The sequence below is a fragment of the Musa acuminata genome, chromosome BXJ1-3 (genome assembly GCF_036884655.1).
Source record: "Musa acuminata AAA Group cultivar baxijiao chromosome BXJ1-3, Cavendish_Baxijiao_AAA, whole genome shotgun sequence".
In the NCBI taxonomy this organism is placed as follows: domain Eukaryota; kingdom Viridiplantae; phylum Streptophyta; class Magnoliopsida; order Zingiberales; family Musaceae; genus Musa; species Musa acuminata.
The window spans coordinates 934,263-949,818 of NC_088329.1; the positions used below are offsets into that span (position 1 = coordinate 934,263).

General features: G+C 43.5%; 4 protein-coding genes across 9 annotated transcripts; 1 reads left to right on the plus strand and 3 right to left on the minus strand.

Moving 5' to 3' along the window:
• Window positions 1-507: 507 nt before the first annotated feature.
• On the plus strand, window positions 508-3,121 carry LOC135636331 (uncharacterized). The gene is made up of 4 exons (XM_065148022.1): window positions 508-635; window positions 1,502-2,134; window positions 2,217-2,912; window positions 2,981-3,121. The coding sequence occupies exons 2-4, from the start codon at window positions 1,514-1,516 to the stop codon at window positions 3,050-3,052; spliced, it is 1,389 nt and encodes a 462-aa protein (XP_065004094.1). The 5' UTR covers window positions 508-635; window positions 1,502-1,513; the 3' UTR covers window positions 3,053-3,121.
• A 456-nt stretch (window positions 3,122-3,577) lies between these two features.
• On the minus strand, window positions 3,578-4,042 carry LOC135635845 (E3 ubiquitin-protein ligase RHA2A-like). The gene has a single exon (XM_065147227.1). The coding sequence runs from the start codon at window positions 4,040-4,042 to the stop codon at window positions 3,578-3,580; it is 465 nt and encodes a 154-aa protein (XP_065003299.1).
• An 877-nt stretch (window positions 4,043-4,919) lies between these two features.
• Window positions 4,920-7,931, minus strand: LOC103977220 (beta-1,2-xylosyltransferase XYXT1). 2 transcript variants are annotated; one of them, XM_009392674.3, is made up of 5 exons: window positions 7,099-7,931; window positions 6,908-6,985; window positions 6,698-6,808; window positions 6,470-6,592; window positions 4,920-6,367 (listed from the first exon to the last, which is right to left on the minus strand). In XM_009392674.3, the coding sequence occupies exons 1-5, from the start codon at window positions 7,223-7,225 to the stop codon at window positions 5,151-5,153; spliced, it is 1,656 nt and encodes a 551-aa protein (XP_009390949.2). In that variant the 5' UTR covers window positions 7,226-7,931; the 3' UTR covers window positions 4,920-5,150. The 2 variants fall into 2 exon arrangements, with proteins under 2 accessions (XP_009390949.2, XP_009390948.2); XM_009392673.3 differs by having other exon boundaries at window positions 6,698-6,814; window positions 7,099-7,921.
• A 2,404-nt stretch (window positions 7,932-10,335) lies between these two features.
• LOC135614944 (uncharacterized) lies at window positions 10,336-14,509 on the minus strand. Of its 5 annotated transcripts, none has more exons than XM_065112857.1 (9): window positions 14,392-14,503; window positions 14,202-14,303; window positions 13,411-13,669; window positions 12,056-12,127; window positions 11,757-11,824; window positions 11,347-11,497; window positions 11,149-11,229; window positions 10,943-11,032; window positions 10,336-10,871 (listed from the first exon to the last, which is right to left on the minus strand). In XM_065112857.1, the coding sequence occupies exons 3-9, from the start codon at window positions 13,663-13,665 to the stop codon at window positions 10,767-10,769; spliced, it is 822 nt and encodes a 273-aa protein (XP_064968929.1). In that variant the 5' UTR covers window positions 13,666-13,669; window positions 14,202-14,303; window positions 14,392-14,503; the 3' UTR covers window positions 10,336-10,766. The 5 variants fall into 5 exon arrangements, with proteins under 5 accessions (XP_064968929.1, XP_064968923.1, XP_064968918.1 ...); XM_065112851.1 differs by having other exon boundaries at window positions 13,411-13,675; XM_065112846.1 differs by lacking the exon at window positions 14,202-14,303 and having other exon boundaries at window positions 14,392-14,509.
• Window positions 14,510-15,556: the final 1,047 nt, after the last annotated feature.

A 15,556-nucleotide genomic window follows, 5' to 3' on the forward strand; every position in this document is an offset into this window, starting at 1 on the left:
TCAGAGATGAACACACACGCTTCAACCAGATTCCATTCATGCATCCTACCATCTGGTACATGAAGCTCCCGTACTCGTCGCTGTCATTTCTCTCATATATGAAGCCTCTTCTCTTGTTAATGTAATGCATGTTCTATAAATTAACTTATAGAACATAAACAAACATGTATGGGATCCCTTTTTTTTGATGCAATGCTCAAGAAAGCTATACTAGGATATTGTGAATCTAAGACTTAAATTAGATTGATTTGTAAGAGATGCATTGTTGTTAATTAGAAATGAAACATTTTAGGCTAGTATATTATTCGATAGCTGTGTTTATGTTACAATTTAATTTGAAATTAACTTAAATATACTGTTGTACGGACGATCTGATTCCGTTTGATGTAATCGTCAATTAACGTCTCTCGTGGATACATGAATCCATCACGCTTCCTCCTCGTCCCAATCAATCAATGATTCCCACAGATCGCCTTAATCTTTCAAGAACCGCAATTAACTCCGTCTTCCGCTTCGACTATAATAATACCAAATTAAGTGAAAGCCTCTCCGACTCGGCGATGTTTCGATCCACATATATGTAGGATTCTTCCCAACCTCGAAAAGAGGCAGCGGGCCGGCCGGAGCTCCTCAAGGTTCATCTATCTCTCTCTCTCGCTCTCTCTCTGTCTATGCTTTTATATATATTGGTCATGATCCCAAGAAAATACATATATATTACGATGTTTAACATGATGAGTTGTTTTTGCAGTAAATAAAATATAAAGGAACTTACAATTAATTTTCATTTATGTAGTGTTTCTTACCTTTTAGACGATGATGTTTAAAATTATGTAAAAAAAGGTGGTTGCATCGAAGGCTTCATCAGAATATTTTCCTGTTTTTGTTTTCAATTAGATGTTTAAATTTTTCTTTTTTTTTTTTATTGTTTATAAAGATCATGGTATGGTATGGTATGGTATGACCTGATCTGTGTTATATTTCTTTCTTTCTTTCTTTCCTTTTAATTCTGGTTCGATGTTTGGGAGACTAATAATTTCTGTTTGGATCTTTGAATGTATTTGGAGATGTCTAAAATATTTATTATTTAGAGTATTTTATGGAAGTTAAATTGCATATATTCTAAAGAAGGATAATAGAAGACTAAATTAGTTTCTTTTGGTGTAATCGTCATCAGAAATAATTGTTTGTATTGATAATAATTTTTTTCGTTTCTTAATTATACATCTAATTCCATAAACTGTCTAAATTTTTTCGTATTGATAAAAAATAACAGTTGCAATTCCATAAACCGATGAAGAAATTAGAGAGGCAATCTTGTAGATATGGAGATCATAATTTTGCGATGATAAATGGTGAACAAGCATTCAATACACAATCATCATATCAATAATAATTTTGAATCCTGTATGATGATTTATGTGTATTTTTTACGTATCTATAATATTTACAATTAATTCTTTTCACTCAAATATACCTTCGTATCAAATATTACGTGCAGACAGGAGTAGCCATGGCGGAAGAGGAGCTCGACGTCAGGCTTCTCGTGGACAAGAAGCACGAACGCGTCGTGCTGGCAGAGTCAAGCAAGGATTTCGTGGACACACTGCTGAGCTTCCTCACGCTGCCCGCCGGCACCGTCGTCCGCCTTCTTGGAAAGCGCGCCTCCCTCGGCTGCATGGATCACCTCTACCAGAGCGTCGAGAAGTTGGACACGGAGCACCTGCAGACCCGAGCCTGCAAAGCCATGCTGCTCTCCCCCGTGAGCGCGTCCCACCGACGTTGCGAGAACCTAAAGCTCAGAGCCGACGACAAGTGGCCGCAAAAGTTCTTCTCGTGCCCCAAGTGCGGATTCCCCCCCAAGGGCTCTGGGATGTTCAGCCTCGTTCCGGACACGTTGTGCGCCTGCGGACGGATCATGGTGCAGCAACGAGACGTACACTTGTGCAAGAAGCATTCCGGAGCCAATGGCGTCGATGGGGTTTTCGTGAAAGGAGGCGCCATGTTCTTGGTTACTGATGACCTGCGTGTGGCGGAGAGCTCCGTGGAGAATGCTTTAGCGGTGTTCCGAAGGTATGGCATCCAAGATGGCAACGGCCTGGAGGAGAGGTTCGTGAAGATTGGGAGAAGCCGGGTGAGTACTCCTTGTCTCCTCACAGTAAAAGTTACGTAAACCTTTCACTCTGCTGAATCAATCTGCTTCCATGGCACGATAGATTCTGAAGCTGCTGGAGAGATCACTCGTATCCAGGACTCCCTTGACCGATGTTTTCCTGGAGACGAGCAGCACGAGTGATTTCGAAGATGTGATCGATCTGACATACATATCTGAAGGAGGTCGCCCCTGCAGAAATGACATGGCCTCCGAGTCCAAGGAGATGGTCGTGAGGCTTCTCCGAGACAAATCCAACGACGACGTGATCTACGCGGAAGGAGGGGAAGATTTCGTGGACCTACTCTTCAGCTTTCTCACCCTTCCTTTAGGGTCCTTGGTAAGGCTCTCCGGCGGAAGCTCCTCCATCGGAAGCGTCGATAACCTGTATCGAAGCGTGGAGCAGCTGGGCGACTACATCAGGTCGGAGAATTGCAAGCTGGAGCTCATAGCTCCGAAGCTGGCCTCCAGTTTCAGCTGCGATGTACTTGTGTCGCTCTTGGGGGTGGAGGAAGATAACTCGTGCATCAGCTGCGATGTCACGGGCGTCGAAGCTAAGGTGTTTGCGGTTAATCCCAAGTCCCTGCTTCCAAGCAAAGAACTCGGAGGAGCATACATGAAAGGACCAAGAAAGTTTCTGATCACAGACACAATGGATGTGTCGCCATTCAACAGCCGGGAGGCGTTGGACCTCGTCTTCTCCAAGGATGTATACTTCGAAAACCTGAGGGAGGAGACGGTCACACTGGGTGAAGCAGAGGTAGTAATTAGTGATCTCTTGCTCTTCTAATTCAAATAGACTTCTTGAACGTTCTTTCGGTGTTGCAGGCTTTGAAGCTTCTGAAAGCATGTTGGGTCTCTAGCAGGACTCTGACCGATGCCTTCGCCAAATTCTTCTGAAGCTACGCGATACACGGCAAGAAATCTGGATTGCCTATCTATCTCATGCTCCTCATGTTTAGATTCTGTTAGTCTCTTCTCGTAGTGTCTTTGCGACAATTTTTAGAATCCAACTACGATTGTTCGATCGGTTGTGTTATTGAAACAATGATAATAATACTCGATTATATCTATGAAATTTATGTGAGAGCATAAAGAATCACCGGACACATTTGTGATGTATCTGCTACTTCTTATAAGTAGATTTAGGATGGACTTGGTGAAACCAGTCAAAATATGTGAATGAGATCCGAATGTATCTACTTCAAGCAGATTCGATTCCTTTGAATGAGCTCTTAATATAATGTTTAATGTAATAAAAAGATTTTTTTTTTTTAAGAGGACCAAAACAGATTACTTGAAAACCTCTAAATGAACATCAAGAACAAGATTGATTATATATATATATGATAAGATATTTTTATATGAAGGATAAAAGCAAGGAGGTGTTTTTATATGATAAGATATTTAACGGTGACCGCGGCATCATCGATCATAGTTTCGATGGACCAGCTGGGCCCCGATCCCGCGCTCGGCGGCGGCGCGGATGTCCGGCTCGGCCAGCTGCGAGCGGCACAGGAGGCACGACAGGTTCAGCTGGTGGTGGAGCCAGTCGTCAAGGCACTCCCTGTGGAAGACGTGGCTGCAGGGAAGCCGCCGGACGCGGTCTCCGTCGGCGAGGCCGCAGAGGCACACCGCGCGCGCAGGCCACTGGCCCACCCCCCGCTCCTCCGGGTAGTAGAAGGGGAAGGCCCGATCGGAGAGGAGGTGGTCCGCCAGGACGACGAGGCCAGAACCGAGGGACGGCTCGGGGTCGGCAGCGGATGCGGACAATGGGAGGAGGCGAAGAAGAACCGACCGGAGATGGACGAGGGAAGAGGCGGCGGCGGCTAGGATGAGGAGGGGGAGAGAATCACCGGAAACGCCGTGGAGATGATTGGAGAGACCCATCGCGAGAGGGAGATGATGGTCGAGTGCAAGAGTGAGCACTATATATACATATATCGGGCGGCTGGTAGAGTCGGAAAAAGGCGAAGATGACTTGGCCTGTGTCTTCCCCAGAGAAAGCATCTACCAAACGGGGGAATGTTGAGTGGCTCGCCTTCCTTCTTCTTCTTCTTCAGCCTTCCAACTTAATTATTCTGCCTCATATATTGTGCCGTGCTCTTCTCCACCACCACCGCCACCATTTTAATTAAGGAGGGACGACATGGGGGCACATGTCGTATGTAGCACAAGTTGCCCATACTAAACGCCAATCTGGGAAGGAAGTAATAGCAACTTTTGTCGAAAGCTGGATGGACGGAATGTCACATTAACTCCATCGAGTGGGGGGGGGGGGGGGGGGCTGCAGGAACAGCTTGCATGAGCTGAGACGCAATGCAGTGTGCGGTGGATCGATCGGAAGCACTCAGGTGGTCAGTCTGGTTGGGGCCTCCGCCATCGGACAATCCTTGTTTTGTCCGGAATCTTGGAGTCAAGTTCAGTGCTAACTCAAGTCCTGTGCTGGGCTTGGAAAATGCCCCTTTTACTCCCTCCCTCTAATTAGTGGCCTTCCCCACGTCAATGGTATCCGACACCGACTAATGATTTCCCTTTTGTTTTTTTGGCACGTAATATTTCATAACAAATATGAAATTGTGTTTATCATACATAATATATATATATATAACTAACTATTCATCGATTATTTGTTTGCGATCCACAATAGTCGTCGTCGGACATCAACGATGATGATGAAGGAAAGATTCTGGTCTTCGACAACATCACGTGACATTGTTTTACCAAAAATTCGGTCGACATCAACCAGCTATCTTTGGACACGATGTGAATTCAGTAGGTTGATTCATGAAAGCATTTTATTGTAGTCGACCTCATTCACTGACTGGACCATTCGATGGTCGCGTCAGCGTTGACCCCACTTCGCAGCTGGATGCCTGCCTACCTACCACCTAAATAATCTTTCCATCTCCTTCATCGTAATATAATTTATCATTTTATCAGTATAATTTAATCCAAAAGAGGGACGGAAAAGAAATCCAACGATGCCTCTGACATGCTACTGTCGCTGGTGATGATGACGATGCCGATGATGGAGGAGATGTCGAGCTTTAAGCAGAAGTGGCTCAAACCTCTCCATGTCCAGCTTCACATCCTGGTGATCCAAGTACACGTCCGCCATCTTCTTCCATCCCAGCCTGTGGATGGACTTGGGGTCTCTGAACACCGGGTGGTCTCTCGGGTACTGCTCTGTCAGACTGCTCTCCTCCACGCCGATGCAGTATTCCAGGTAGTGCAGCTGCGCATCCTCGGTGGAGTCCTTGAAGCAGGACCGCGAGATGTTCTGCAGGTTGCCGTAGGGGACGATCTGGATGATGACGGCGTTGGTGGGCAGGAAGACGAAGTTGGTGAGCCCGGCGCCGTGCACGCCCACCATCACGTCGCAGGAGTTCACCACCCAGGTGAAGCTGGCCACATTAGTCCGCGTTCCTGCCTCCGCCACCACCACCTCGTAGTCCAGCTTCTCGGCCGCCCGCACGATCTCCTCGAAGTTGACGAATCTCCGTGTCCCGTTCCTCGATATCAGCAGCAGCCTCGGCTTCGCGGTCGGGCTCTCCCCCAGCCTGATCGGGGAGTCCCTCTCCAGCGAGTAGGCGGACCTCATGAGCTTGGTGAAGTCCACCATGGAGTACCCGTTGGGAGCTCTCGCGGGGTCGATGGACATGGGCTTGTGGCTGTGCAGACCGACCACAACGTGCCGGAAGCAACGGACCTGATCGTCGTCGTCCAAGAAGATGATCTCGTGGCGCGACAGCTGCCTCAGGACCGGTTTGTACTTGCCGATCCACCAGAACTTTTGCGTCGCGATGAGGAACTGCACTTCTCCGTCGAACTGTCGCGACGTTATGAACAGGGGAATCAGCACGTCGGTGAAGTCATGGTAGTAGTTCCCGGAGTAGCCGCCGATGGCGAAGACGATGGCGGGGACGCTGTGATTGACGGTGCAGCGAGGGACGTCGCCGAGGCTAGTCGACGATCTCACTGAAACCTCGCCGATGTGCTCCATCGCAGCCTTGTCAAACTTGCGAGCGTAAGGCTTGATCCGCCACGATGACTGGACGCCGGGATCCTGGGATCGGTGATCGGTCACGAGAACTACAGAGGAAGATTTCCCATGAACTCGAACGTCGCCGTCCATTTCGCAGACGTCGGTTCTATAATTCGAGAGATCGCAGACTGGCTTCTCTCGGGCTTTCATACCCTTCATCGTTCCATCTACAGCAAACACGCCGGTGCTCCGAACAAAAAGCTTACAGTAACGGACTCATGGACACAGAACTCTGTGGATTTAGCGAACATGAATGAGTTGATGATTACCTGGCGGTTTAGATTCAATTATTTCTACTTTTGGACTTGACAACTTCGTGGTGGATGAACTGTGGCGTTGGACCCTCTCGTCGGCATCTTTTCCTCGATCTCTCTCCGCCCCTTTTCCATGCTCTGCAGAGCAGAAGGAGAAGAAAGTCAGATCACGTTAGTTTCAAGTCCTGAACACGGCCGGCGTTTGTTCGTGACTTCTCATGGGTGGCTAAATAGGAGACTCACCCAACCGCAGAGTGTTCTGCTGAATCAGTCCCGTAGAAGCAGCATTGTTTAACATGGTTGATGGCGAGTTCTGCTTGGTTCTGACGACCACGCTACTGTTTGGGCTAATTCCTGCGTCTTCTCAGCGATGACTCGGAGACATTAGCAACGGAAGCGCAGTGATGAAGCAAGACAGCCTACCATTACAACGTAGCGAGACCTTTTCTTTACCTGATATCTGTGGATCACGACTAATTTCTTCTGCAGGATGAACCCAAACTCCGTAGAACAGGGATAACTGCTGTTCGACTGCAAAACAATCAGAAGAAGATTTGAGAAGGAAGAGACCTCAAACAATTTGCCGACACATGATGACATTCGACGTACACAGAGATGAAGGAAAGGCAAGAGTGAGGACTCACTTGTGGATACTGACATGACGACGACACAGGTCAATACTCCGACGCAGAATCCTAGAAGCAAAGGCAACCCGAGCTTCCTCGCCTCCATCTGCCCCAGTTTCTTCGCCAAGATCTTATGATACCCCATCTTCTGTATCGCCTGCGGCGGACGTTCTACCTGGAAATCACCCTGCTGCTCATGGATCGAAGTATGATGAACTAACGATTGAGCTCGCTCGCTCGCTCTCTCTCTTTATCGCTTCAAGGAAGACTTGAAATGCTATTGGACAGAGGAACTGATAAGAGATGATTGGACACGGAACGACTTTTACCTCGTTGCAACTATTCTGATCTCGTTCTCAAACGATCAGATCGGAGATGTAGTCATTCATGGGGACAACCAGAAAAGGACAGGCTATAGTACTCCTGTAGGATGAATTGGCCTCCAGCTCGAAGTTTCTCCTCCTCACTGAAGAGCATGGGCGTGCAGATCTGCTGGATCTGAGCATATTTATTAGCCGACTCCGTGTTTGTGTGATTTCTGGCGGTGACTTGCAGTGATCGAGGGTTATAATCTCCGGCAAGTCACCAAGTAAAAACAACGTAGCAGCAGGATGTTCCGACTCCCCCACTCACTGCTTCCGTTCTTGGGGAATGTGAACTGCTGGCACCATGATGTCGACTTGGATTATCTCTGGATGCCGTAATGGAGTTCAATGCAGTGATCACACTTTCATCCCCACCAATTGTGTGAGCGAACACATTGACTTCCAGAAAAGCAGATTCGTTAAAACGTGAGTAGTGCGCTTGTTTTGTTCTCATAAAGAGAGGCAGTACCTCGTGCGAAGACAGGAACAAAGAGTAGGGTCAATCTTCTGCTCGAAATGGGCGAAGAAGGAAATGATCGAGTGGATTACCAAAAAAATGAAGTCATCCTTCACGGTCAAACCGAGTTTTGCAGCTCAATCTTGGACGGAAACCATGAGTAACTTTTCTAAGCTTCAATGCATGGGAAACGCACCCCTCGCTCCTGTCATGATCGAGCGCCCCCACAGGCCACTGTACGTCATTCTGCCGTGCCTGGAATCATCATAAGTAGGCTTCGTTGGGACGTCGTTTTCCCTAATCTTTTACTGCTCAGATCTAATCCATTACCTTGAAACTTCGAAGCATAAAAGACAAAAAAGAAAAGATTTACCATGGAAGAAGGGTCTGTCTCGGGAATCCTCCACCCTTCTTCTTGGTTTGTGTCCGTGCTTTGCCTGAACAAACAGCAATGAAGAACACGTTTCGGAGGACCAAAGGCAACCGCACGACTTGATTCAGTGGCAAGAGACGAGTCCTCCAGCTTGCTCTTACAGGTCACACATGGGCTGCCCCTGCCAAGAAAACGGAAGCTTCACCAATAACATATGCTACATGTCTAAATCAGAAATAAAAGAGCTCACATGTTGAGGTCGTCCACCAGTCCTGGAAGAAGAATTTATTGGCATGCCTCCACGGAACAAAACAAGAGTATACTCGAGGCACTCATGGCAGATGGGAAAAGCAGGTAACGGTGGTCACGACACAGATGATGCATGCATCCTTGGAGGAGGAGGAGGAGGAGGAGGAGAGAGCTCTCTACTGAGCTAACCAAGAGGAACAGGCATTGATTTTATTAGAAGCAGGCCCCTACCTGCTGTCGGCGGCCATAGTTCCAACCCCTTCCTCCTCAAGCCTACAAGTGCTGTTATTTAATCGCGATTCTTCGTTCCTATTCTCCTCTGTTCTTCGTGGACGGCGGAAGGAAAGCGAAGAGTTTGTGCGAGGATCGCTCTGAGATGATGGAATCCACTACCACGCAAACCCAGTTGCCATGTCGGCGAGCTGCGGCGAGCCAGTGTGGGTGACCCAATCTGTCTGTGTGAACCGGATCCGGATGCGGCGGTCATGAATGGTCGAGCCGGATTAGCCATGTTGAGTCCAATCCCGATCTAGACTCGAGCTGGTTCGAACTCGATGTGATTTACGGTGAAACCGAGTCAATTAATTCTGACTCGCTGAACCCAACCCGAACCACTGAAGCCCAGCCTGTGCAGTCGAGCTGAGTGAAGCTGCCGCCAACTTTACGGTCCGGTCTTGGCACTGTGCTGAGCGGGTCCAAGCCCAGGTTCATGCGCCCGAACCAAATCATTCCCGGTTCAGCTATCCCTGTGCTTGCACAGCCGGGTCAAACAGGCCGCTAGACCGGTGGTAAGGTGAATCCTCGCTGGCGGAGATAGGTCAGATGTGTCGTCGTCTCCGTCGGTGGGGTGAGACATTAACCACTCTCCCAACTGTTTCGGTGAGATATATTTATTATCCAATGGTGTCGTCGTCACCACCATTGGAGTTTAATGTGATTCCTCTCTATCGGTTGTTGAAAGAGTTAAATCATCTCAAAACATCACAAATTCTCTTTGTCAATCATGATGCATATGTGATGTTACACGTATAAATATAATCTATCAGACAATTTATATTATATATTTTTAACGTTCTTTAATGCATTACTTGTTGTTCTTAATAATCTACATATTACCATGTTTTGTATCATCCGTTTTGATATTTCTTTTTTTTATTATTGTTGAAAGTTGTTCTAAATTTTTTTTTTAGGAACACACGATTTTATATATGTATATATACTCAAAATAAGTAACAAAAAATAGATGTATTATTTAAAAAAGTGAATAACTTAAAGTGGATGTTCATATCGATTCTTACAGAACCTATGAAACCATATAATCAACTCATGGAGAAGTAGTAACAGATGTGTTGAATTTGAAGCATGATTTGTAGGTACCTTCTGGGAAATAATTATAGCAATGATAATAATCCAGTTTCTCTAATTACTAGATTATTATCACTGCTCTAATTATTTTCTGGTTGCTTCCAGTTGGGCCTTTTAAGTTCCAAGAATGCTGCAAACTCCAAACACATTGCCTACTATTTCTTCCTGTGTTCAACACCTATGGGATCATAGGTTTTGCCAAAAATGGATATTCAAATATCCATTTCAGATGATGTTTTATTCATTTTTTAATAATACAATGTGAATTATGGGTAGTTTTTAATAAATACAAAAATATTACAAGAAGTAAGCATATAAATCTTACATGGGAAGTTTGTCAAGGAAACTAAAGTAGTTTGCATTTCAATCATGACATCCACACAGATAAATTTGTTTCATGCACCTTCAGATTCTGCAAGGGTGACCCTCTTTCCATGCTCCAAAGAAAAAAAAAATCATTATTTATGCTCATAAATAAATATCCATCAACATAAACATGAGTTTTTTTCCTTTTACACCATGACATACAACATAAGTATGTCAAACATGTCAATTGGAATCTCCTTTTACATCATGGCATCCATTTCAGTACTTGTGGCGCAACCACTTCTCCCTTCATTCATGGCAATTGTGAAGTGAGTGGCTTTGGATAGAGTGATCCAACTATGGTCAATATTTTCAAGCATTTTGAGAGCAAATATACTATTACCACATTATGTACAGAGCAGCAGGCTGCATACCCATGCCGGCCGAAGCATCAATTTTGGTTCACCTCCACTTTTCCTTCTCTCATCTTCCATTATTTCACCTTTTTTTGTGTCACCAAGCGAGACGGTGGAATTATTCTTCGCCCTTTTAGTCTTCACCTCTATGCAAGTCAGTGCACTTGAATGCGATGTGGTTGAGATTGCACCAGCTGCCAGGAACTAAGCTCGTGCGTTCCTTCAGCTCGATCAGATACTTCCCGAGTTCCCTGCATCGACTTTTTTCCCAAAATAATCAGAGAAGAACAGACATTGTCTTGCATTTCTAGAGCCACTGAGGAAAACATACCTGTTGGTGCTGGCACTGATGAAATGTCCTAATTGTTCTGATCAAAACAAAGACCGGTACAAGTATTCCAGCAGTCCTCAACACCAGTAGCTTTATTTCCATATATGTATACATAAACAAGTACATCACGCAGAGCTTCAGAAGCTAACAACTAGGCAACTACATTGAAAGAACATTATCGCAAACTTCTTAGTTTAGAGTTTTACTGAGAATAAAGTGAATGAGTACTGCTCAGCACCACTGATGGCGAGAGGAAGAGTGTGGCGAAGAACCAAAAGAACCATGAACTGGATAGAAACAAAAGTGTGTAACACATTCTATCAAATTACATGAAGCATGAGAAGACAAAATTGTGACTCAGAAGTTCCTCTACAGAAGTGCTTCTTGAATAGAAAGGAACTCACTATTATGGCTACTGACTGGCAGCAAACTGTGGTTCTCATGCCTAAAGCTGAATAATCATCATCATGAGGATGCATAACATCACGTTCTGATGGATACAACGTTAAGATTTGAGAATCATTCAGGTCCTGTCTGGTAATCTCCCAATTTCCTCTGAGAAGCATTTTAACACTATCAGCAATTCAAATTGAAAATGTTGAAACTCTAAATTGCCCAATATCCCTAGAAACAGTACCCAAACACAGAATGTACTTAGGAAGGGAGGCTCAGTGTATGAAGCTCTCATCAATGCAAATTAGGAAAGGAATATGCAACATTCTCCCTATAGAAAGGAAGGCTATTCCTCAACTTGAAGTCTAATCAACGAGGAAGCAAAGAAACGGTGACACAGAGGGTACAGTGAAAAGGATACCTGAAGTTCATCGGGATACTCCCATACTGAAACAACTTTTGGGGAGCAGTATAACCTGGCTTGAATTGCTGAATATGAGTGATAAGAATTAGAATCTACAGAGGCAATATTAAAAGAAAAGAAACTATCACAATGCAGATGCTACATCAAAATACATTTGTAGATGAAACAATCAGCATGTGATCTGGCAAACATGACCACTTAATGAGTGAGCCTCAATTGCGTGTTGGACAAGCTTTCACCATGGTGGTTATGGGATGTTGAGGTCAAGAGAATTATCGGGCCAGAAAAAGAATCACCTGCAAGCAAATCTCGCAAACTGTGTCACCCTTTTCGTTACACCATCTTTGAACACATTCACGGTGAGCATACTGAAAGTAAAGGAAAAGATCCAGTTAACTGTTATTATTTATGTAAATTATGTTACAGAATCCAGCACAAAGTATGAGAAGAAAATATACGGCAAGAAGTAAATAAGTAAGTGAACTGATTACTTCTGGAGCACAAAGACTAACGTACTTGTACCGCACAATTTACTAGTAAAGTTGAACTGAGATCATAGACAAAAATTAGGAGACAAGGCTTAAACTGCATAATACAGAAAATTAGCACTAAGATAGGACAAGACCATTTCCTCAAAAAAAAAGAAAAGAAAGGGACACACCATCTTCCATCGTTAGTGCAATTTCCATCACTAGGTTAAGAGATACCAGATATATCCAAACTTCAAATATTAGAAGTCTTAAAGACTGAAGCAACACTGGATGAAATGAAAAGGTCAAAACACAATGGAGGACATATCTGAGGGAGGTGGAGAAAAGCATTGTGCAATCATCTCTGCCAAACAGATACAGAACTAAAATTATGCACCGTCAATGATGGATACTGACCATTCTACGGATTCCTAATTAATTGCAATTTCGTTAACTTACAAAATGTATTCCATAAGGTTACGCCTGAATTGGATTAGCAAAGGATGTTGTAATGATTTAAGTATGAACTGATTCTGGTTGGTTCTCAGATTCTTCACCTTGCAATTGAACATTTTCATAGCTTTATAGTGAATCAACTCAAAGCAAATCTGTGTATATTTTGATGACATAATAGGATAATCTAGAAAGTGCCCAAAAATCTCTCTCGCCGGCTAACAGTTTGAAGTTTTGCAATGGTTCCTCCAATCACTAAATACTTCGTAGTTAATCAGTAAGACCAAACTAAACGAATCACCTCACTACTAACATGTCAGAGATGCTGGCATAGAATACACACAAATCAAATCTTTAGGCCGTTAAAAGTACTAGTTTCTTTCATACGTCTAATGAATCATAGTTATGAGCTACAGTTAGTTTGTAGGCTAGAACTGATCGACCAGTTTACTTAACTGCTTGACTCAAGGTACACAAGTTTCCTTCTTTATATAAGGATGGCAAAATCATAGGAATTTAGGTCAGAAACCAAGTTACTGATTTAAGATGTAAACACCAAGTTAATGGAAACAGATAAATGCACATTTTTCATGTCCCCGCACAAGTAAAATCCCCAAAACCAAGGCATCATCATCAGCAAAAATAAAACCCAAAGTGATAAACAATATAAAGGAAATTGGAAAGGAAAAAAAAGAAAAAGAGAGAGAAAGAGAGAGAGCTTCCTTTACCTTCAAGCTGCCACAACATGAACAAGGGATCTCCATGTTGTAATCTTCTTCTTCTTCTTGACAAATTCGGCATTCAACTAACTTTCCAACACAGCTCCTGTCTCTGATGTTTCTCTTCCTAGTAAACTCTTTGCCTGGATCTTCCAAAGGCGCTGAATCGGAGGCAATCTGGTCGTGCTTCTGACCTCCAATAGCCGCCTCGAGCGTTGACTCAGTAAGGAGATGGTCCACTAATAAAGCAAGATGGTCTCCCATTCTTCTGGAACTTCAAGAAAAGACGAAATTAAATTAAGAAGCCAACTTGATGTGTCTTCAGAACCCAAGAAAAGATCATGAGAATCATGAAAAGAATTGGGTGCAACCAACCAACCCCATAATGACGAAACAAGTTACCTTTACAATGTAAAACAGCTTTCTATTAGTATCGTTAAAATAAGATCAAGAACACTATGAACATCTATAAATACTCAGAAAAAGAGACCAAGCCAAACAGATTGCAGTAGAGAAGCACAACAAAAATGTCTTCGTTATCGAACCACACAGAGAGAAATTGAGAAGGAAAATACTAATCAAAATCCAATCGACCATGAGCAGGGCAGCAACCAAAACGTCACCAAAATTTCAAAATTTTCGAAAATGGAGGGAGCTTTCACCGTAACAAAGCACCAAATGACCACAACAACGAAAAAAAAGAGAGAAGAAGGGTAACATATCCATAAATCTGAAGAAGGCATGAGAAGAGGAGGGATGAATCAAACTGAAGGAAATCCGATAAAGGAAGCACGACCCACCAGAGACAGAGGAATCCAAAAACCAAGAAGAAAAGGATTAGACCAACGAGAAAGGCGGCAGCTTTCTTATGGACTCCGAAACCTCCTCTCTCCTTTCCCAATCTGAAGAGACAAAGAACGCGAGTAAAACCCAAAGGCATGGCGAGCAGAAAACCGAGCAGCGGAAGGAGGAGAGGAGGAGGAGACTTACAAGGTTGGACTTGGATGTGTTGAAGCGAAGGAAGGGACGAGGAGCAGATCAGGGGAGCTGAGGACGAAGCAAGAGAGAGAGGGAGTGGTGTGGTGTGGTGTTTCTTACCAGAGAACCCAAAGCAAGAGAGCGAGTCCTGCAACTTAAATACACCTGAGAATCCATTTCCCATTCTACCCCTCTTCTGGACTTTTTGTGGACATCCATATCCATCCTTATGCATTTCTTTCTCATCCATCTCTCTAATTATTTTTCTTTACAAAATTTCACATTTGCCTTACAAAGTTGGGCGTATATATGTATGTATGCATGGATTTATACTAATGCTTACATTAGTGTGTTTTCTGTTATTCGTAATTAATACTCAAATAATTATGACATTCCATGACATATCGTAGACACGTAATTCTCGTTCGATCGATATATCATTCTCATTCGATAAATACCCTAATCTCATTCAACATGTGGGGTTCAAAGTTAATGACGTAACACTAACTTGATTCTATTATATTAATCATATAGTACTTGTATTTCTAAGATCGACATATGATTTTTTTCATGACTTATTGATAGTTAAATAATGTGTATGACTATTCCCGATCTCAATCAAACGGTCTATCATACTTTAAATAAATATTTTAAGTATAATCTCAATAATAAATCTTTTCTAACTAAATATATCTAATTGAATCATTTGAGTCCATATTAATTCAAACAGAATCCAATTCCTTAATTTTTAAAATTTATAAATTATTATTATTATTATTATTATTTTTCTCATATATATATATATATATATATATATATATATATATATTCAAAATTTCATCAATTTTTTATCCCTCGGTGCATTAACTATATAACATTCACATGATACATGGGATGACAGTCGTAATTTACATCACTTCTACTCTCCTTTTACCTATCATTTTCGATGACTTGCCCTCTTATCGCCATTATTTGCCCTTTCCCATATCAATTTCTTCTCCCCCAAATATTTCTCTCTCTCTCTCTCTCTCTCTCTCTCTCTCTCTCACAAGTGAGACAGAGAGAGAAAGAGAGAGAGAGGGAGAGAGAGAGAGAGGATAATGGCGTCGCACGTCATAGGCCATCACCTTCTCAACGTTTCTGCCATGAAATTAATCCACGTTGCTTGTCACGGTGG

Coding starts and splice junctions, on each gene's coding strand:
- LOC135635845 (XM_065147227.1), bottom strand. CDS start 4,042: ATGGGTCTCTCCAATCATCTCCACGGCGTTTCCGGTGATTCTCTCCCC.
- LOC135636331 (XM_065148022.1), top strand. CDS start 1,514: ATGGCGGAAGAGGAGCTCGACGTCAGGCTTCTCGTGGACAAGAAGCAC. Junction 2,135..2,216: donor TGAAGATTGGGAGAAGCCGG/GTGAGTACTCCT, acceptor ATGGCACGATAG/ATTCTGAAGCTGCTGGAGAG. Junction 2,913..2,980: donor TCACACTGGGTGAAGCAGAG/GTAGTAATTAGT, acceptor TCGGTGTTGCAG/GCTTTGAAGCTTCTGAAAGC.
- LOC135614944 (XM_065112846.1), bottom strand. CDS start 13,665: ATGGGAGACCATCTTGCTTTATTAGTGGACCATCTCCTTACTGAGTCA. Junction 11,230..11,346: donor GCCAGTCAGTAGCCATAATA/GTGAGTTCCTTT, acceptor GTTTCTATCCAG/TTCATGGTTCTTTTGGTTCT. Junction 10,872..10,942: donor ATCAGTGCCAGCACCAACAG/GTATGTTTTCCT, acceptor TTGGGAAAAAAG/TCGATGCAGGGAACTCGGGA.
- LOC103977220 (XM_009392673.3), bottom strand. CDS start 7,225: ATGGGGTATCATAAGATCTTGGCGAAGAAACTGGGGCAGATGGAGGCG. Junction 6,986..7,098: donor CGTCATGTCAGTATCCACAA/GTGAGTCCTCAC, acceptor ATTGTTTTGCAG/TCGAACAGCAGTTATCCCTG. Junction 6,815..6,907: donor TCGTGATCCACAGATATCAG/GTAAAGAAAAGG, acceptor ATCGCTGAGAAG/ACGCAGGAATTAGCCCAAAC.